This window comes from Mycteria americana, chromosome 7, assembly GCF_035582795.1.
Source record: "Mycteria americana isolate JAX WOST 10 ecotype Jacksonville Zoo and Gardens chromosome 7, USCA_MyAme_1.0, whole genome shotgun sequence".
NCBI lineage: Eukaryota > Metazoa > Chordata > Aves > Ciconiiformes > Ciconiidae > Mycteria > Mycteria americana.
This window is the reverse complement of record NC_134371.1, coordinates 27646947-27666784: the sequence shown is the minus strand read 5'-3', so window position 1 is coordinate 27666784 and position 19838 is coordinate 27646947. Positions and strand designations below refer to the sequence as shown.

General features: G+C 43.8%; 2 protein-coding genes across 2 annotated transcripts in view; both read left to right on the top strand.

Moving 5' to 3' along the window:
- The first annotated feature begins 337 nt into the window (after positions 1-337).
- Positions 338-16697, top strand: SAG (S-antigen visual arrestin). The gene is made up of 15 exons (XM_075507519.1): positions 338-486; positions 1056-1116; positions 1206-1250; positions 1542-1735; positions 2946-3005; positions 4171-4238; positions 4432-4567; positions 4906-4990; positions 6267-6339; positions 7275-7412; positions 7722-7799; positions 8699-8722; positions 9139-9203; positions 15256-15265; positions 15931-16697. Exons 1-15 carry the CDS (start codon positions 388-390, stop codon positions 16022-16024), a joined length of 1230 nt encoding a protein of 409 aa, XP_075363634.1. The 5' UTR covers positions 338-387; the 3' UTR covers positions 16025-16697.
- A 2864-nt stretch (positions 16698-19561) lies between these two features.
- The window catches only part of DGKD (diacylglycerol kinase delta), a 60200-nt gene continuing 59923 nt past the window's right edge, over positions 19562-19838 (top strand). The window contains exon 1 of the mRNA XM_075507508.1: positions 19562-19754. Coding sequence (XP_075363623.1) covers positions 19596-19754 — 159 coding nt within the window. The 5' untranslated portion in view covers positions 19562-19595. The remainder of the gene's footprint in view (positions 19755-19838) is intronic.

Below are 19838 nucleotides of genomic sequence, written 5' to 3'. Positions count from 1 at the left end.
ACAAAATTACTCTATAAACCTCTCCACAAAGGCCAAGCTATCCTTTCCCCTCCAGATTTTTCTATTAGTCTACTAATTTTTTAATATGAATTAAAAACAATTCTTGGTCTTTTGTAGTGTTTCTGAAAAGCTATTTTTAAATAGATGTTATGTTGTTTGTTTGTTTTAATGAGGAACTGCTAAAATGAAAAGAAACCCACCTTCTGTGCTGTGCCTGAGTATCTATTGAAATAGTCTTTGGTAAACTATACATGGGAGTAGACTGCTTTACCTGCCAAGTATAATTCCACTTTTATCTCATCCACCTATTTTTTTCTGACATCTTTCCCAGGACCTTTTGGGGCAGAAAAGCTTCATTCACCCACAGTCACATACCCATCTTTGACCATGAGCTGCCCTGAGTCTCAAAAGATGGGGATGAGTGGGAAGAATGCTAGTTCTCCTCAAAAAAAAGTTATCTTCAAAAAAAGCACCCGTGACAAAGCTGTAAGTACCATAATAATGGGTTTATGTAAGTATGAGTTTTACTTGTAGTCAGACTGGAGACTTATTAGAAAGCTCGTTCCTGTCCCCTTCATTTTTTTCTGAAGAAGGACCATGAACTGCATTTAGTGCTAAGTTTGAGGAGATGATGTAAACAGAGTTTATAGGGCAAGCTTCTCATATATTATAACGCAAGAGGAAGGCAACTCGCCTCTCGCTCCTCCCGGGTTGTACTCCTGCTGGTAAATGTTTAAAACAAAGCTGATTTGTTGTCTTTCCAACCTGATGGCACCAAAAATCTTTAAATCTATGGTTCTTTGTCCCATGCACAAGTATTTATTTTGTACTTTTGGGAGTTGGTCTACATCAGGTTTTCAATTCTGATGTCCTGAAGCATGTGAATAATCCTGTTGAGTCTGGTGGGGATTGCATGTTTGCTGGAAAAAAATAAACATTCCATTTTAAAGGGAATTGTTCTGATCTCTACAAGATTTATAGCTCTCTGCTATGTCCCCCTCCAACACACAACCATCAACACTTTGTAGTTCAACCATGTCATCATCTCCCTACAGCTGACCATCTACCTGGGAAAGCGGGACTTCATTGACAACATAGGGAACGTGGAACCTGTAGGTAAGTCCACAAGGATATGTGCTGCCCTTCCTGCTCTCTCAACCCTGATTATCCTCTGTTAATCTTTTTTATTTTTTCCTTTCTTTCAGATGGTGTTGTATTGGTGGATCCTGCAATTATCAAGGGGAAAAAAGGTTTGAGGTTTTATGCAACATGTTTCAGAGATTTAGTCCTCTTTTGAAGTGAGATACTCAGATAGAACCTTTTTTATGGTTTTAAGGGTACAAATGTAACTCTATTCCCCAGTGAATGGGTTTCTTACTCAACATAATGTATGTTCTTACATATGGTATGAATACTTACTGGGTTATACAACAGTGTTGAAATCGGTTTCCCTGACTCTATAGTGCAGGAGGATTTTACATCCCATCCTGGCTGCATTGTTAGCCTGCTGCATGCTTTACCCGTCATATGCTTCTTTACAGTTTATGTGTCCCTGACCTGTGCTTTCCGGTATGGCCAGGAAGACATTGATGTGATTGGCCTCACCTTCCGACGGGACCTGTTCTTCTCTAGGGTCCAAGTGTACCCACCTGTTGACAAGCCAGAGTCTCTCTCCCACTTGCAGGAATCTCTGCTAAAGAAGCTGGGGAAAAATGCTTACCCCTTTTTCTTTACGGTAAATATCTCTTAAGAGCCTCTGACCCTCTTCTCCTTGTCTGTTATTACCAGGCTGCTGAGACCCGGTGATGGACTGAAGACAGGGATTAATAGTGAATTCATGTTATGCAAAGTTCCAGTTTTGAGTGACAGGCAGTGTACCAATTTTTTTTTCTTACCGTCCTAAGTGGTAAAGTGCAAGAAGATCCTAACGGCATGTGAAAAGTGCTTTCCTTGAAAAGGCAAGGAAACATGCAATGGCTTTATGCTAGCAACATCCCCATATATCCTTGTCTTCCCCATTCCTGAGGGGCTGGAATACTTTATACCATTGTCCCAGTGCTCACAAAGGAAGTGCCAAATCCTTTCTCTTTAAAAATTTTATGGATCAACAAGCGGATGAAAAGTTCTGTATCGGATGTTGTCAACAAATAACAGCTCATTGCCAAATTCTGATTCTGACAGGATATGCTTCCAGTACTGTCAGTGACATGTCTGCCTTAGCGTTCCCTAGAAAGATCCACGTTTGAAAAGCACATGCTCTGATATAGCAACAAATAAGTCTTTGAATGATTCTGCTAAATGGGTTGGTACCTGTCATAATGTTATTAACCACTCAAATACAATCTAGTGATCTTCAAACTGTTGGAGTCTCTAATGAGGTGTTAGCACTCAGTCTTCATGAGCTACTCTGCAGCCTTCCCAGTTGGCATCTGGAATTGCTGGCCCTGCCCAGGCCAGGAGCGAATGGACACTGGCTGGCGGCTGGCTGATCTTCATGGCCTTAGTTGCGTTTCTGACACAGAGATGCTTTGCTCAAGCTTCAAACCCTTGTGAACAGTGAGCACTGCTGTGAGCCATATTGATTATCTTGGATGGGGAGCCAGATGCTCCAGCTAAGCTATGCCTCTGGGGCTCTCTTTGATTTTTAAACCAGGTGCTTCATGTGCCTGGACTTGTTTTACTTTTTTTTTTTTTTTCTTTCCCCTCATTCCTTGGCTATTAAAGTATTTTTGGAAGAGAGGGACTTCTTCATACAAGGCAAGTGTAAGGCCCAGTATATTAAGGCCCCTATCTTAGCCAGAACTTCAAAGGTTTACTACATTACAGTGAGTGACCTGTTGTCTTCAGGATTGCTTAGTACTTTTTGTGACCGCTATGTTAGAGTATCGCAGAGTTGGAAACGTTTGTAATATTGCTTTGGGGTATTTTTCTCTTCTTCCTCCCAGTTTCCAGATTACCTGCCTTGTTCAGTCTGTCTGCAGCCTGCACCTCGTGATGTTGATAAGGTGAGACCAATGGGACACTTGTGCTTATCATCGTTGAGGGAAGTCATATGGAAAAAGTCACGTGAATGTATTTGACTAGCTTGAGAGTAGAATAAGGTGATACTGAGGTTTACTGTGCTACGCCACAAATGTCAGGAACCTGACAAGAGCTACAAGTGTGTGTCACAGACTTGGAATTTAAGTCCTCAAAATAAGAAAGGGAATCTAGTCAAATAGCAGCAAGACTACTAAATCTGCAATGCTTGTAGTTTCCTTAAGGGTACCACATGATTTGTGGGTTGGCTGCACATAAGATGATTATAGCTCCCAGGCTACGTGAGAGAAAAGGAGACCAAGTGCCTAAAATCTCATAGATCACTATAAATAGCATGTGTTAAGACCTGCTTCTGAATTAAAACAAATGCAGAGAAGGGCTGGCTTGCACACATGTGTAAACAAAACAAAACCCCTGCAGTAGAAGTCACCAGATAATGAGAAGTTCTGCAAGGTTTCTGACATGATTTAAAATATTCCTTTTATACTTCACTGGACACTTCTTTGAACAGCTGAGCTAGACTAACAACCAGGCAAGGTGGGATGCAGGTTGTGGAAGCCAGTGCCACAAGGATAAGCTGTGGTTTTTGCCAGGGAATGATATTCTAGCAAAAGCTCCCATATTGCTCTGTAGAGTGTTAGCTGGGACTCACACAGATGTCCTATGGCAGTATAAACCCATTAAAACAAAGGTCAGCTTGGCCTGATCATTAGATGTTGACCTTAGACGTTAGGAAGTAAGAAGGTTGACCCTAAGTCAGGTTATTGGCATTACAAAGCCATTCAGAAATTCAGCTCAGAAACCCAAGGTGGACTGGAGAGCCTTGCAGGCTGATTAGTTTTATAACCTGTAGCGTGCTGTGACCTCTACAGCACTGCTCTCACAGAAAGCCTTTTAGGAGTAGGGATGTCGAAGGCTGGGAACTAAGCCTCTTTTATCAGAAGCAGCATGGAACACGTGGATGCTGCCACATCAGTTGGCAGGGATCTCTCTTGTAATGGTAGGAGGCCAGAATAATTTGCAGCTGGCAGGAATCTGCCAGTTTCTGGTGTATAGAAAGATATTTAAACATCTGCAGATGTTCTTGGCTTCTGATGCTGGTTTCACAGCTGTCTTCTCTCTCTCTGGCAGAGCTGTGGGGTGGACTTTGAGGTGAAAGCTTTCTCAACAGAGAATGTGGAAGAGAGAATTCATAAGAGGTAACAGAACATGTGTGTGTCTTCAGCTTTGCCCTTCTTAAAGGGGGTGGGTGGTTCAGTAATGCACCTTGGTTGATTGTTCAGATTTGCCCCTCTTGTCATTGGGCTTCTTGGGTGTAAGCACATGTGAATGCAGAACTCCTGCCTCTGCCAAGCATGAAGTACCACCATGTTGTCCTCTGCTGATTCCCAGGAACTCTGCACGTCTGCTGATCCGTAAGGTGCAATATGCTCCAGAAAAGCCAGGACCCCAACCTTGTGCGGAGACCACCTGGCAGTTCTTCATGTCCAACAAGCCGTTACACTTGAAAGCTTGCCTCAGTAAAGAGGTGAGGAGTTTGCCCCAGGGCTGTGGACATCACAGTATTGGCATGCCAATATGCATTTTGCTGCCCAAAGCAGCTGCTTCGTGTGTTACCGAGATGGTCTCAGCTGAGACTGCCTTGGCCCAGCACTCAAGGGCTCTAATGTAACTTCTGTCAGTAGCTACTGTTAGGGGAGGCTGAGACCCCATTACAAGATGCATTTGAGGCTAGATAGTCACTGAAGGAAGGGTCATCTTGCCTTATATGGCCTCTGTGAGGAGATTTAATGTGGGGGGACTAGAGGGGTTTAGGGCTTGGGAGAAGCCTCCTAGCTGGATTTCTGAGCATCAAATTCCTTCTAGGTGTACTACCATGGCGAGCCCATTCCAGTCACTATCACTGTCAACAACAGCACAGAGAAAACTGTGAAGAAGATCAAAGTCCAGGGTATGTTTTCACTGTTGCTTGGGATTCTTTGAGGGCTAGAAGACTGAATGGTGGGAGGGCTGAAAGGGAGCCAGAATTTAGTGCTTGCAACAGCTTAAGCAGGCAGTGTGGGATAAGTCAGGAATTTGTCCCTCCACCCTGTCTGTTCCTGTTTCTTTGCTGTTCATCAAGTGAAACACTGCAGCCTTTTTCCTGACTCTCATGGTTACTTGTATGGCTTAATTTCAGAAACCAGTATGTCCCCTCTAGTAAACAGAAAGGGTCTGGCACCTGCAGCAGGCAAGGGGAAAAATCCACCTCTTTTGGGAGGCTGGTGGGAAGGGCTCCCCTTTCAGTGTGATGCTCCTGCTAACTGTGAATATGCCTAGGTTGCATACAGTTTTGCCTGGGTTTTCAGAAACACCTGGCAATGTGAGAAACAGCTGCTCTGCCAGTGATGGTGTAATTCCTCCTGAGGAAGCTGAGGGCAGGGGCTGACTTTCAGAGGATTTTCAGTACTGTGCCTGTTTTATTTGTGGTACTGCATGTTTTCATCCCACAAGACCCATTGCACTTGGGCCTGTGGAATACAGTCTGAGACACAAAGGATGAGAAAGAGAAGGGAAGGCAAGGAAGGAATGAAGTTGCTGAGGTTTTTACACAACTCTATATTAGAGAAAGCCAATTCAGTGCTGGTCTTGGATGCACTATCTAGTGATTCCCAAATATTTTTAAGCTGACACGCCTCTGTCAGGCTTAAAAAGACCTTGTTGATCCCCAGATTGTCTCCTCATCAGTGTTTCAGTCAGAATTACCCTACTTTTTTTTGGTGTTTGATTGGAGAATATAAGCCATTTATTATCACAGGCTCTTGACTGCAGTTTGGTATCCAGCCTGCTTGATGATTGTGTCTCCTGAATGAAAATGCTTTGGCTATAGATACACAAGAGATACCAGTGACCAGAGATAAAAGCAGACATTCTTAGAGAAGAAGAGTGAGATCTTTATAACTGAAAGAGCAGGCTCCCAGGGGAAATAGTGGGTTATTGACTTTTTGTCATCTCCAAATCAAGGCTGGATGCCTTTCAGGGAAGAGAGTCTTCGCCCATTTGTGTGCTGTTGGCCTCTATCCAGGTCAGGCTGTCTGACCTGGTGGTCCCTTCAGGCTCTAAATGGATGGGTTTTCCTGCTGTCCTCATCATGTCTTCCATTCCTGAGACTCAGGGGCAGGGAGGCAGCTATGTTGTTTCTGATGCATACGCACAACTGATTGTCTGCTTTCTCCCTTCTCACTCAGTGGAGCAGGTTGCTAATGTGGTTTTGTACTCCAGTGACTACTATACGAAGGTGGTAGCTGCTGAGGAAGCACAGTGAGTGAATGCTCTGCTTATCCCTTCTTGCTCCTTCACACCCTTTTAATTACCCTCCTCCTCAGTAATGGGATGTACTCCTAGCTATAGTCTTCCAGTTGTCTGCTGTTACAGTGCTCTCTCCTCTCACCTCGTGTGTGTCTCCCACACCACCTCTACTCTCTGGATGCAGCTGGTCTCCTTTTCTCATAGCCAGCAGGTAGCCTGCATCTTTTTTCAGAGAACAGAGGAAGGTTGCAGAAGAGGGGGTTTGTTTGAAGTGTAATTACTCACTAGAAAAACTTAACGGGGGCTGTGGAAGGCTCCCCATTGCTTGAAATCTTTAAATAGAGATGCAACATTTTTCTGAAAGGTGCTGCTGTTTGAGTGGAAGTCATGGATGCTGTAGCTTGAGGTCAGTCTTTTTCACACCATTCCATTTGGTTTCTTCTGGCCTTGGAAAGCCCATGAAACCCTTGAGCCTACTGACAGTGTGGAGAATCACTTGCTCTCTTGCACTGCACTGCATTGGCAGTGCAGCATTGAACTTTGCTTTGTGAGGAGGGTTGGACACACCCAGACATTTTATATTTTTCTGGGGCTTTTTGCTCTGTAGCTTAGGGACATGTTTTCCATTGAGTACTGGTCTTCCAAACTAGGATTTATTTTGTCCAAATTTAGAGGTCTGCAGCATAGTTTGACCTACTTTAGAAGTCTGCCTTAATGTGAAATTAATAATTTTCTGCAAGTGCTTGTTCCTCTCTGCTGATTATAAAGGGAATTTTTCTGACTAGTTTAGATGTAGACATCTGCATTGTAGACAACTAAATTTGGATAGATAAATTCCACATCTTTTGGATGGCTTTGTAATCTGTTCTGAAATTCTCTTGGTTGGGTGCATAACACAAATCGGAGTGTGTATCACTTTCCTTCTCTTACCTGCTGCTTATTTGCAGGGAAAAGGTGCAGCCAAACAGTAGCCTGACCAAGACACTGACGCTTTTGCCCTTGCTAGCAAATAACCGGGAGACCCGGGAAATAGCTCTGGATGGAAAGCTAAAGGATGAGGACACCAACTTGGCGTCTAGTACCCTGTGAGTAGAGTTTTAAAAGGTCTTAGCTAGTGGAGGGTTATAAAGAAGAGGGGAGGATGGAGGAGAGACTTGTATCAGGAGTTTGTACCTGTAAACGTGTGTCCAGATGGGTAGATGTAAGTTGTGTGACTTAGCCTATCATATTCATTCAGGGTAAATAGTGATCACAGATCTGGAGAGGTATTAGCTGTCCCTACGCTTGTCTGCTCTATCACTTTCAGGAGAATAGATGTTCAGCTAGTTCTTGCTCCAGCCATATATAGCTCTGCTGCTACATTGCCTAACACTGCTGTCTGTTTTCTCTGGTAGTATTAAGGATGGAATAGACAAGACAGTGATGGGGATTCTGGTTTCCTACAAGGTCAAAGTGAAGCTCACTGTTCCAGGGTAAGAATAACAGACTTTTTGCTACATGTGCATAGAGTTAAGAGAGGGGAGTGTGTGTATTTCATTGATGAGTGGGGAGAGGGCAGGACAGTCCACCCTAAGAGAAGGGGCACATGTTGTAGGACATAAGGCTCCCTCTAAAGCATAAACTGCCTGGAAATCAGTCTTGGCCTATCCAAAGAACTTGTCCTGAGCCAGAGAGGTTGGATTACCTTCCTTAGATACCATATGACTTTATGGCTGAAGTATGAACCTCTGGTTTGCATTGCAATTTTTTTGTTTCAAAGCCATAACTTATTTTGTGAGAACTGAAGTGAAACTTTGTGTGAGACTTTATGTTGGCATTCTTGTTCTCCCAGAGCAGAAGGTAGAGACACCTGCCTGAAAGTTATAAATACTGTAGCTCAGGTTCTGTACTGAGCCAGCTTTCTGGATGAAGCTGGTGTTATCAACATGAGCTAGTTCCCAGCATACAGTGCAAAAGAGGACAAGGATAACTCTGTTGGTGATAGTCACTGTTTACATTTGTATTTCATTCATCTGTCCTTCTTTCTAGTATAAAAATGAGTCAATCATTTGCCTAAAGTGTGATAAAATGACTGCTGCCTTCTGTGGTCCTCCAATTGCCTATGTCCTTTGGCTCTCAGAAAAAGAGCCATGCCCAACGCTTGGTTAAGAGTTCAAAAACCTAGACTCTTTCTCCATGGGAAGGACATGAAAAATGAAAATTACCTTTTTCAAAAACAAGTTTATTTGGATGTTATGCTTTGTGGCAAGTAGAGAAGAGTATATGAGGAAGCTGATTTCAATACTCCATCAATAAAACAGCATTTGGTAGAGCACCGGAATGGAAAGGCATTAAATGTGCTTGTGTTTTTTCTCCTTGTTTTCTTCTGTAGCATGCTGGGAGACCTCACCTCCAGGTAAATGTCATCTTCCTTTTCAGACCATGCAGTCGTAGTTGTTAATTTGTCTTTTTACCCTCTTCCCTATTCCCTTGCCCACCTCCCTAAAAAAAACCCTATCCCTTAAGCTGATAGAAATAAGAATTCTGGGCATTCAGCTGTGAAAATGAAGCAATTACAAAAATATTTCTGATTTTGTGTACATGCAAGTATATTCAGCACATAATGAACCCAGTTTATTAAAGTGGATATGCCTGGGATGTTTGTGGAGAAATCAGAGTTTAAGTCTTTTTGAGGGGAAAATTATGATTAGAAAAAGATGAAAGAATGAGTGAATCTGGAGTTCAGGGCTTGGGCTGGCCTGAGGTGGGAAGGGGACTGAACCAGGCATGAATGGAGCTGTGAATCTGATGCATTCTCTCTTCTCCCCAAAGTGAAGTGGGCACAGAGCTGCCGTTTCGTCTCATGCACCCCAAACCTGAGGAGAAGAACCCAGCAGGTCAGTTATGCCTGTTTTTTGCCTTTCTTCAGTAACAGACTCATGTGACATCTTACCATTGCAAGGCTTATAGTGATTTGTTCTACAGGAAGCCTTTAGAGAGTCTACAATACTCCAGTATGGGGGCTGCTCTGTGCGTGTGTATATGTATATGCATGTGTGTATATATATCTCAACCTCAAGGCATAAAATAACAGGGAGAAGAAGGGATGCTGAGATGGGAGAAGGTGAAAATGGGTCATGTTCCCTTTTTGTCTTTCATCAATAGAATCACAGCTCAAAGCACAGGGGCTTGAGGAAGCACTGCACAGTTAAGTCTCATGACTACTGTGCAAAATGTCCTGAATGAAGCTGTCAACAATTCCCAGCTGGATTCCAATATAGCAAACAAGAATCTGCCACAGAAAACACCTAAGACACATGAGCATTGTAAAAAGCAAAACACTTTTAAGCAAAGTTCAGAGGTGATTAAAACTCTTCATGATTTAGAGTCCCCGTTATCTTCATGTGGCATTGGCCACAGTGTCTGTGATGTGGCCTTCATGTTCAGTGGGTATCTGAGAGGAATGTCTCTTCAGAGTCAGGTCAGTAAATGGAAGTGTGTGTGAACTTTAGTTCGCTAAAGTGAACTGAAGTGTGTGTGAACTTTAAAGCAGTGTAAGGAGCTAGCCATCCCCAGGCATGTCGAGGCTTGGGATCAGATGCCAAAACTGCAGGCTGTCTTGAGCATCTGTGTTCTCCTCCCACTTCCTCAGGCCCTGGCTGGCTCTAATAGTGAATGTACAGAAACTGCAAGGTGCTTGCACTAAATCAGGAGCTCCTGTACAGCATCTGAAGCAGCTATTGAACACAAAACATTATGTCAGCTTTTCGATGTTGGAGCTTGTCAAGATGATGAGTCATCTTGTCCTGACCTCTGTACTTAGACAAAGTTGCATCGGCTTCAAACAGAAACCCATGGCTGCTTCTGCACTGCTTTTCTTTTTCTTTCTTTTTTCTTTGGGCCCAAACTTACCTAAAGTTGCTATATATAAGAACACGACCACTGGAAGAAGATGGAGGAGGCTATGAAAGGAGTTATCCCCAGATAGATGCCATGTTCTATACTGGCAGCATTAGAGAGGGGTGACTTCAGTCTTTATTGTGTGAAATTGTTGGAGGAATCAAATGTGAGTGATGAGAAGAGAGTCTGGTGATATTCTCTACACTCAGTTGCTCTGGTTGGGAATCAGTATTTGCTAATTATAGATGTGCTGGAGTGGGCAAAGGTAGGTTTCTTCACTCCTCTTGAGAATTGCACCATAGGAAACTCTCATTTCCACTGGGAGAAACCCCTGCTGTGAGCTGTGCCAGCAGGGCCTCTCAGCACAGACACAGAACATGCTCATAGGAGAAGTTTTTTGTGCATGTTACACCCCCATCAGAGTAGTGCAGTGAGTCTAGGAAGCACCTTCAGGACAAATCCACGAGGCCTACTCCCCTCTCACCGCCTTTCTGCTGTAGCCACACAGGAGGCAGCCACATCACTGAGTAGCAGCACAGGACACCCCACAGCAGCATGCAGCCCAAAGCTGCCTCTGGCTGGCCTGTGAGGTGGAAATCGGGTCCTCAGGGTTGGTCCATAGGACTAATAAGGTTGGATCACCTTGGAGAAGCTGCTGTGAATCAAATACTTTTGTTGGCATAGCTGTGCCCATGCTGTGGGTTTCCCTTTCATGCTGCAGGCCAGCGAAGCTCTGCCAGCAAAACACTGCATACTTGGTCACGATCTCAGATGGGTGACTCATTGTGCGAGAGCCACTTTGGCAAGGGTCTTCTGTCTCTTCTGGTAGCTTGTGCATACTGAAGCATTTCCCTCAGACTCTCCTGCAGCAATCCCCCTGCCCAGGAACTTGTTGAGGGGCTGTGACTGGCACCAGTGGCCCCAGGAGCGGTGTCTGATGAGGGCCATCTAGTGTCCGTGAGGGAGCCTCGCAGGGCAGAGGTGCTGGTGGGGCAGCTCAGGGCTGCAAAATCTGGAGCTTTCAGGGACACAGAGAAAAGCTTGAAAACTTCAAACAAGGATCGTCCAAAGGCTTAGGCAACTGTAAAGAATTTTACATTTTTAGAATAGTGTGAATTTTTTTACATGACATTTTTTGGTGTTAATAATGCTGCAGCCCCTTTTTATTACTTACGCTTCAGGCAGATAATTCTGGCAGAAGCATTTGTAATATGAGGAAAAATGGAAGTCAGTCAGTTCTCCCTTCTAGGATCACTTCAAAGGATGGCTGATACACTCCTTTATATAGTACACTCAAAAGGATGTGGGCAGAAGACTTTACAAGGGAAATGGAGAACTGCAATATTTCTCAGATCACTTCCCCCAACACATCCTCTTACCAAAGGCACAGCCCACGTATTGTTTGCTACATCAAAGTCTTCTAGGAGTTGCTGTCAGAAGACAGCTATGGTTCATGTATTTTGTACAGATGGAAATTGTGAGTTTCTTACAAACTGAAAAAACATACAGGTTAACTGTATTTAACTTATCCCATGGGAAAGCCCTACAAATGGTTAACTTGAGAAATAAATGCTTTCTCTTAAAAAAAGATACTGTAACACAACAGAAGATTCCTCTGAAGCCTGCATAGCTGACTTGAAAACTGTGCTGGAATGTGGTGTCTGAGCTCATTACAGGGAATAAAACAGCCTTCCATATGAAGCTGGTAAACTAAAGCTCTTCTGGCTTTATTGGCTGGTAGTTTTCCATGCTCTGTGGCTAATCACTTTTCCGAATTGTGAGTTCATGCTTTTTAAATTTTTATTCTACCACCTTTGTTCATAAACTCTGAGAAATAAGATGTGTTTCATTAGTGAAATAACATCTAATTTGGAATCAAGAGAATCAAGACTTAATTGCAGAGATGGAGCTTCAACAAACAGCGTTTAGACTCTCAAAGGCCCCACAAGATAGAATTTTTCTTTGCTGGCTTGTTCGGCAGCCTCTGCAGTGGGTGTAGGCATGGGTGCATGCATAAGGAATTTTGAGATCACTCTTTATCTTCTTTTTCCATTCCCTTTTGTTTTTACTGATGAGTCAGTAGTAACCAGTTTGCCTATTGCACCTCCCTGCTTACTTGACTGTCACTTCATCTTAGAACACAGCTGTGAGAAAGGAAAGAAGTCAAAGCAACCATCTTCTAGAGTCAAAGCTAAAGTGGGATTAAAAAATGCCACATACTATGATTTATTCCTTGCAGTGGAGTAATATCCTTTTCCCTTCTCTACCCAAGGTGATTTATGGCAAAAGTAAATAAAACATGTGTAGCATCAGTATATTTAATCATGCAGGGCTGATTTGAGTGTAGAGAACCTCAGAAAATACGGTTCTCAAGAACATAATTTTATTTTTTTAGGGCCAAACTGGGGCAAGTGTGATCAACTGCTGTGTGCTTTATTTCACAGCAGATTGCTTTGCCCTTTTTATTTGTCTGTGAGTGAGCTCTGAAGCATTCATCACTCAGTAAAAAGCAGGTCTGTTGGAGTCCACGGCTATTGCAGATTGCTCTTTTCTGTGCCTGGAGGAGACAGAAAAGGAACGGCTTGCTACCTTTCCTTTCCCATGTTTGTTTATAGCTTCCCTGTCTTGGACCTCTTGTAGGCCAGCATTTGCATGTTTCATGTGTGCTGGTTTTGCAACTGTTTTTGGACCCATGTGGTTCACAGGTGGTTATTTTTAGGCGAAGCAGCTCCTGTTGCATTGGCAGTCTCTCTTTTCCACCTGTTGACAAAAATGGAGATCTCTTTCTTTTAAAGATAGATTCAAACTGGGTTTTGTCTCTTCATGCTTCCAAGACCTTTCCCAGTCAGCAGATAGCCCAGAAGCTCCTGCTGGGTTTTTCTCAAGGCTATGGTCTCAGCATGAGTTCTTCCGTCTGGGGTTTTCCTGCCCTTCTCCTGATGTTTTATGTTTTGTGGCCCTATGTCTTGGACACTGGCCCTTGTTTTGTCTGTTGTTCAACAAATGGTCATTTATCTGCTCCTTTGTTAAACTTGCATGAAAGGGCTGGTTTCAAGAAACCCATAAATGCTTTGTCCCTTTAATATTAAAGCTATACCTGCCCTGTATTGGCAGTGTAACTTTCAGAAATTAGTGAATTTTTTAAGCACTTTAATGTCTTGAAAAATAACACAGCCTACTCCCCCCCCCCCCCCCAATAAAGTTAAGAGAGGTTAAAAGCAAGCTTATAATGAAAATTACCATATGCCACAACTTTAATTATATGGAATCATTTCTGTGGCTGCATAATAAAAGCTTACAGAAAACCCTCTGCAGAGAGTATGATGACATTTTGGAGCCTCGTTGATCCTTGAACACAGCCCCCTCCTATCCCAACCCTCAAAACAATTGCTGGGATGCCAGTTAAAAAAAAAAAGAAAAAGTCTACTCATTTTCAGCTTCCTGAGAATCATTCAATGTTATAATGTTAAATAAGCTGCAGGACAGCAAGGTAACTATGTGGAGTGGGCCTAACTCCTGCTAGGGTGCTAATGTAACCATTTAACAAACTACATGTTAGCATAGCAGCCTTGGTATGCTAACCAAGGTAGCATACCATGAAGGTAAAGTAGTGCATCTTTGAATGTAATCTTACATCTGAGGTATATGATAAGCATTACTCTACTGCCACACTATCTATTGATTCAATAAACGTTTATCTGACAGTAAAGTATATGCCCAATTGAAACGCTACCTATTTTTCCTCCCTTAACCCATTTTGTAAAATTGGCTTCAAACTGCATTGGTGGGTATCACTCAGCTTCACCCACATCATTGATGTATGTCACTGTTCCCATAGTAATGAATGTACTTCAAAGAGGGGAAAGAGAGCAGACTATTTAAAGAATAAAAATTGGAGGAAAAATGAAATGAGAATGATGCTCTATGTGTTGGAAATTTTTAAAGTTCTAAATATTTCATTTTAAATCCATTTCAATCAAGCATGCATGCCCTGAGACTTTCCAGACTTCATCTTGGCTTCTGTGAGTAGAGGAAACCATCCTTTCCAAGTCTGGATAGACACCATCATGAATGTCTTTACATGAGCCATCCTTTGAGGCATTTTGGCTAGAGTGGCCCCATTTGGCACACTTTTAATGCTGACTTTTCCAGCAGTGCTAGTCTCCACTTGTTGCCCTTGATTTCAGTGTGCATTGGAATTCTCCAGGTAGCGAGTTATCCAGTCACTGAAGCATCCCTGATGACTTCTGTAGAACGATGGCCTAGGTGTGCTTTGCTCCCTGACTTAGACTCATGAGAATTAAGCTAGTGAAGTAACTGTTACTTGCTAAAGCTAAAGTAACTGTGAGAACAAAAAAATCCCAGCTCCCATTTCATCACAGTCTGTTCTGCTTGTTTTAGGCTGTGCTGAAACAGCTTCCAAGGAATCCTGCTAGCAAGCAGAATTCATTACAGTGTGGTTAGCAAAGATCCTATTAAAGAAACACAAGTGCCAAAGGTCTGAGGATTATATTTAGGCAAGGATGAAATTGGGAGTATTGCCTCAAGTGCATAAACTATCTAATGAGAGACCACCTAGGCCTTTCGGTATTCTGACCTCGTTTGATTTTAGTACCTTCATGTTTATTGAACAAGAACATTGTCTTCTCATCAGCTGACTACTTAAATTACAGTGACAGACCAATTAAGACTAACATCATGTCACGCAAGTACTGTCATCTCTGAGTGGAAGTGTGTGCACAGATGTCTCTCACAGCTGTGACCGCTAGCAAGCATAAATGGGAAAATCTGTCTTTGTTTCTCAGCCCTTCTGATGTCTTGGGCAACACTGCTAGAGTGCTTTTCCATTTGGGAGATCAAGTTTTGCTTCATCAGGTGCATGTACACACATTTTGAGACTTTCTGGAATTCTCCTTGTATTGCTGCAAATCCTACTGCTTGTCACTGTTTGGTCTTGTCAGTTTATAAATTTTTGCTGGTTTTAGCATCCACTGTTCTAACTACTTGGTGTGTCTTTTTTCCTCCTTTACTGCATGCTGATGACTGCAGGGAAGGATGAGTAAGTTTATTTTAATGATATTTCACATTCTAGCTGCAGTTGTGCATTGACTTTTTGAAAACTCCTCAAAATTGTACAAAAATCTACAGGGTTCACAGAGTACAAGCTTAAATCCAAAGTGAGTAAGTTACTGTGGCTTGACAAATTACTGCTAGCAGTTGAACAGTAATGACTGACCATGTGAAACTAGTTTAAGAGAACATGTTTTGCCTCACAGTTGATGGAGGGATGTGTTTGTGGTCAGTTGTGCTCTGTAGCTCTAAGTTTCAGGAACTTGATACGTTTGACCATGTGCCCCTATTTTAGTACAGCAGGAATAAGGATGAAAGTTTCACATTTTATTTCTAGACAAAGACCCTTTCAGGCTGCAGACTATTCAGCTAGCTGATAAATATTTAGCTGGAATGGAGATGATTCAGTACAGATGAAAACCTCCACAGTTTGTGTCCTGACTTGCTCAATCAACTGCTTTTCATACTAGCTAGAATACCACCAGTGAAGATGGTGCCTGTGGGAATGTGATCCAAATCCCTTTGAAGATAAAGGAAACATTACCAGAGTCTGCTCCGGGCTTCTCTTCTTCCTTCTATGTGTTGCCTTTAGTCTGCTGGTATAAAAAAAATTGTTAACATCATTTTGAAAGACCTGTGTTTCTTCCATTTCAGTGAAGCAGAGCTGGTATTTGAGGAGTTTGCTCGTCAACAACTAAAAGATATGCTTGATGATGAAGACAAGAATATGTCCTCAACTGATGAGTGACTAAAAGAACAAGCTGCCAGAGAAGCTATGTAGTCTGGCATCAATTAGAAATTTAGGACCTAGGCTTCTAGTGAACTGCATGTTCTCAGTGCATGCATGGTTTTTCAGGGATCAACCCTGAGATCAGTGGACCTGAAATCATTAATCTCTATTGCTTATGAAAAATTTCAGCTCTAGAAGAAAGTAGCAAACTCAAAACCTGATGCTTACTCGAGCTACCAGAGGAGGACAGGAAGGCTGCCATGCCATGACTTCTGCTTTCAGGGCTACCTAATAAAAAGGTTGGTTGTTTTCACCACTGATGAGAGCTTAAATGATGGTTTGTGCAGCCTGCCTAGACTTACTCAGTGTCAAAGTGTCTCTGACTTTGAAATGCTAGTGAACAAAGTCCTAGTCTGAAAGGCTGGCTTGCAGCCTTTGGTGATTCATTGAAGTTTCTCAGCGGACTGTACAAAACTGATTTTATTTCCTTTTGGTTGCTTTTGCATTTATGCTTTACTGAGCTTATCTAGTGAATATTCTCAGTGCTTGCACTGTCCCCCTGTGTAGCTTATGTCCACTTTCTGTACCATTAAATGTCTTGTAAGTCATCTTCCACAGCAACTATAATGCTGAGATACAGTGTTAGCTTTCTAGCAATATTCTTAACAATATTAAAGATGAAAGAAATGTGCACTGTCCATGAATTCCTTAACAAAGCTCCCTATATATAGAGAACTGCTAGTCCAGACTGATCCTATATTTAATCTAATTTCCTGTATGCAACAGTGCTTCAAAAGTGGGTGCAGTAAAATTAAGGAGGAAATTATGGGGCAGCCTGCCCTGAGGAGCCTTTTCCAACATCCATCTGCCAGAGGTTGGTTTATGCTGTAAGAAATGAGATTGTATTCTGTAAACTTTGTTCTCTCTTGTTGATCTGGATATTCTCATTATCCATGTAAATGTCTAATCCTTTCCTGAATCTCACTTATATTTTGGCTGAAGTGAGTTGCATCAGCTAATTACATTTTGCATGTAAAATGACTGGTGTATTCTTTTTCTCATTTTTACTCTAAATCTGCTTTTCAATGTCTCTGGTTTAAATTCTCCTGGAAAGTCTGAATGCAGGGCCTACATTTATTAATATAAACTTGTGTTTCCCACTCTACACACCAGAAAATGGCATTAAGAGCTTCTCACTTACATCTTGGTTAACAACGATGTGCTTTTAACAGAGAAGAAAATGAGTGAGACATTTTTGAGATGTCCCTTTCCTCCCAGTGGGAGTGGGACTCCTGGTGAAAGCCTGCTGTAAGCGCGTTGCACCTCCATCCTGCTTCAGACTGCAGAGGCTGTGCAAACCAAGCTTGCCCACTCTCTGGCTTAGGTTACTACTGATCACTGTAACAAAGCGCCATGCTTTGGAGAAAAGCGTGGGCTGTGCTCTGGCATTTCTGCAGAATTGTTCTATATACAGGCCTCACTTTTTTGGGCAGAGGCTTGTTTGTTTGTTTTTTCTTATTGACACCATCACGGTTACATGCCCTACTTTTACAGATGGTCCAAAGGCTTTAAGCAAACAGCTTTATATATGGCCTCTAACACTTACAAATAGGTTGGGTTAAAAGTAAAGCCTTCTCCTGTTTTGCTTCTGTAAACTGTCTTGATTAAGATGCTGAAATCAGTGAATTAAGACCACAGCTGATTTCACAGTTCCATCAGTGCTCTAGCCTAATACCACCTGTCAGTGTGTTTAGCTACATTAGTCACAGCTGTCTCACCTTAGATGAAATTGCAAGAGTCAGTATGCTTGCTCTGCTCTTTCTAAGCATTGTGTGCTTTGCTGCTAAAGAAACCCTGTGGCTGTTTTCAGGTGTTCATGGTCACTAATTTCTGTGTGATTTCAACTTTGGATTTGGGGGAGAGTTAGGCATTTGCACCTGGATTTCTGGGAAGGCTTTTCTAATGATTGCCCTGGTATTTTTATTACTAATTTTTTGGTGGCTCAGGAAGAACACACTGATACAGTAAGGTTGAGCAAATTGCTGATAGCAAATATGCTGGTCTCAGAGAGCTAGTATTCAGGAAATCATTTAAAGATGCTAAGAGGAGGAGGGGGGACAGTTTTCCAGTCTCGCTTCAAAGTGCAGCTTCTTCCGCAGAGGTGTTTCCTTCAGTGTTCCTCGCTACTGGACCTGTAAGCAAACTTAGAGGCTGGATTCCTTTTTTTTTTTTTCCTTATATGTCAACCTTGTGAGGTGCCTCTCTCACTGCCTCAAATTCATCTGCGGTGATTACTTCTCTAAGCTGTTTAACAATCACAGTGCACTGTGCTGTGCAGTGGGGAGGAGTAAAAATAGTTATTAAATCTGTTCATTTGCCTGGGCTTAGGAAAGCACTTTCAGACATTGACCATTTGTTTAGCCCGTGCTGGACGTTTGCTCATTTGCTCAGAGAGCGAGCGCTTTCTGCTGGTTCCTTCAGCTCCCATTCCTTGCCCTTCAGTCAGCAGAAAAGAAGTCTCCAGCTGGAACTCTTTGCCTTTTGTCTTTCCTTTCTTCTGGTTCTGATGTTACGTTGATCTTCCACCAAGTCAGACCTGTAGCCTGCTAGTCATATTTTCAGCTGGGGGAAGAGTGATCCAATTTCCTGACCCTGTGCCTTTGATGTGGTGGGACTCCATTTATAGAAAGCCTGCCAGCTCCAGGAGAGGGATGCGCTCTGGTAGCGATAGCACCTCTGAAACTGCTGCTTTTGAACAGACCTTTTATCAAATATGTGGCCTCTGTACTTTAGCTGTCTGCTGACAGGCCTATGGTTTGATGACAAATGCTTTCCCCTCGTACATCTTCATGAAATCCCAGCTGAAACACTCTGCACTGTCCTGTAGCTGCAGCTAATGGGGCATTAGAGAAACAAGTGCTTCAGGGCTGAGTTACCTCACGCTAACAGAGCCCATGAGGAATGGCGTGGGAAAAGGCCGAGTCAGGCAAGAGCATTTCTGTACTGAAAAATAAAGTGGTGTTTGGCAGCAGGAGCCTGCTTTGGTGCTGAGGGAGCAGCAAACCCATATGTAAGATGGAGCAGGGGTAAAGTACCCTTTTGTGCAGGAGGTTGGTACAACAGGTCTTACCTCGGGGGAGGAGGATCCCCAGGATTTACCTACAGTATTTTATTAAATCCAGTGGAACAATTGGAGTGCTGGAAGCAACCCTAAGAATTGGGGCCGAGATTCAGGCTTTTGGGCTCACCTCATCAAAACGGTCTGAGCTGAACACCTTTTCTCCGGCCCCAAACAGCCACGGGGGTGCTCGGACCGAGCAGAGGCCAGCGTGAACGATGCTCGGTGGGCGGGCTCCTGTCGGTTCGCAACGAGAGGTGAGAAGTGGCCGTTGGTCGGGCCGGGGAAGGCGGCCTGGCCCGCCCCGCCCCGCCTCGCCTCGCCTCGCCTCAGCCGTTCCCCTCCGACCTGCGCCATCGGGCGCGGCTGCCGCCAGGGGGCGCCGTAGCAGCGGGACGGGCGGGAGCGCGGCTGCAGAGCGCGGCGCGCGGCGGGAGGGGGCGCCGGCCGCGCCGCCCCGCACCGTGCAGCATGGCGGCGGCGGGCGCCGCGCAGCCCCAGGCCGGGGCGGTCGCCGCCGCCGCCAGCGCCGCGGCGGAGGAATCGTCGGACAGCGAGCCGGAGCAGGAGCCAGGCTCCCCGCAGAAACTCATCCGCAAAGTCTCTACGTCCGGGCAAATCCGCCAGAAGGTGCGTGCGGCGGGCGGGGGCCGCGGGCAGGGCCTCGGGCTCCGGCAGCGCTGCGGCCGGCTCTGCCTCCGCGTCTCCCTCAGC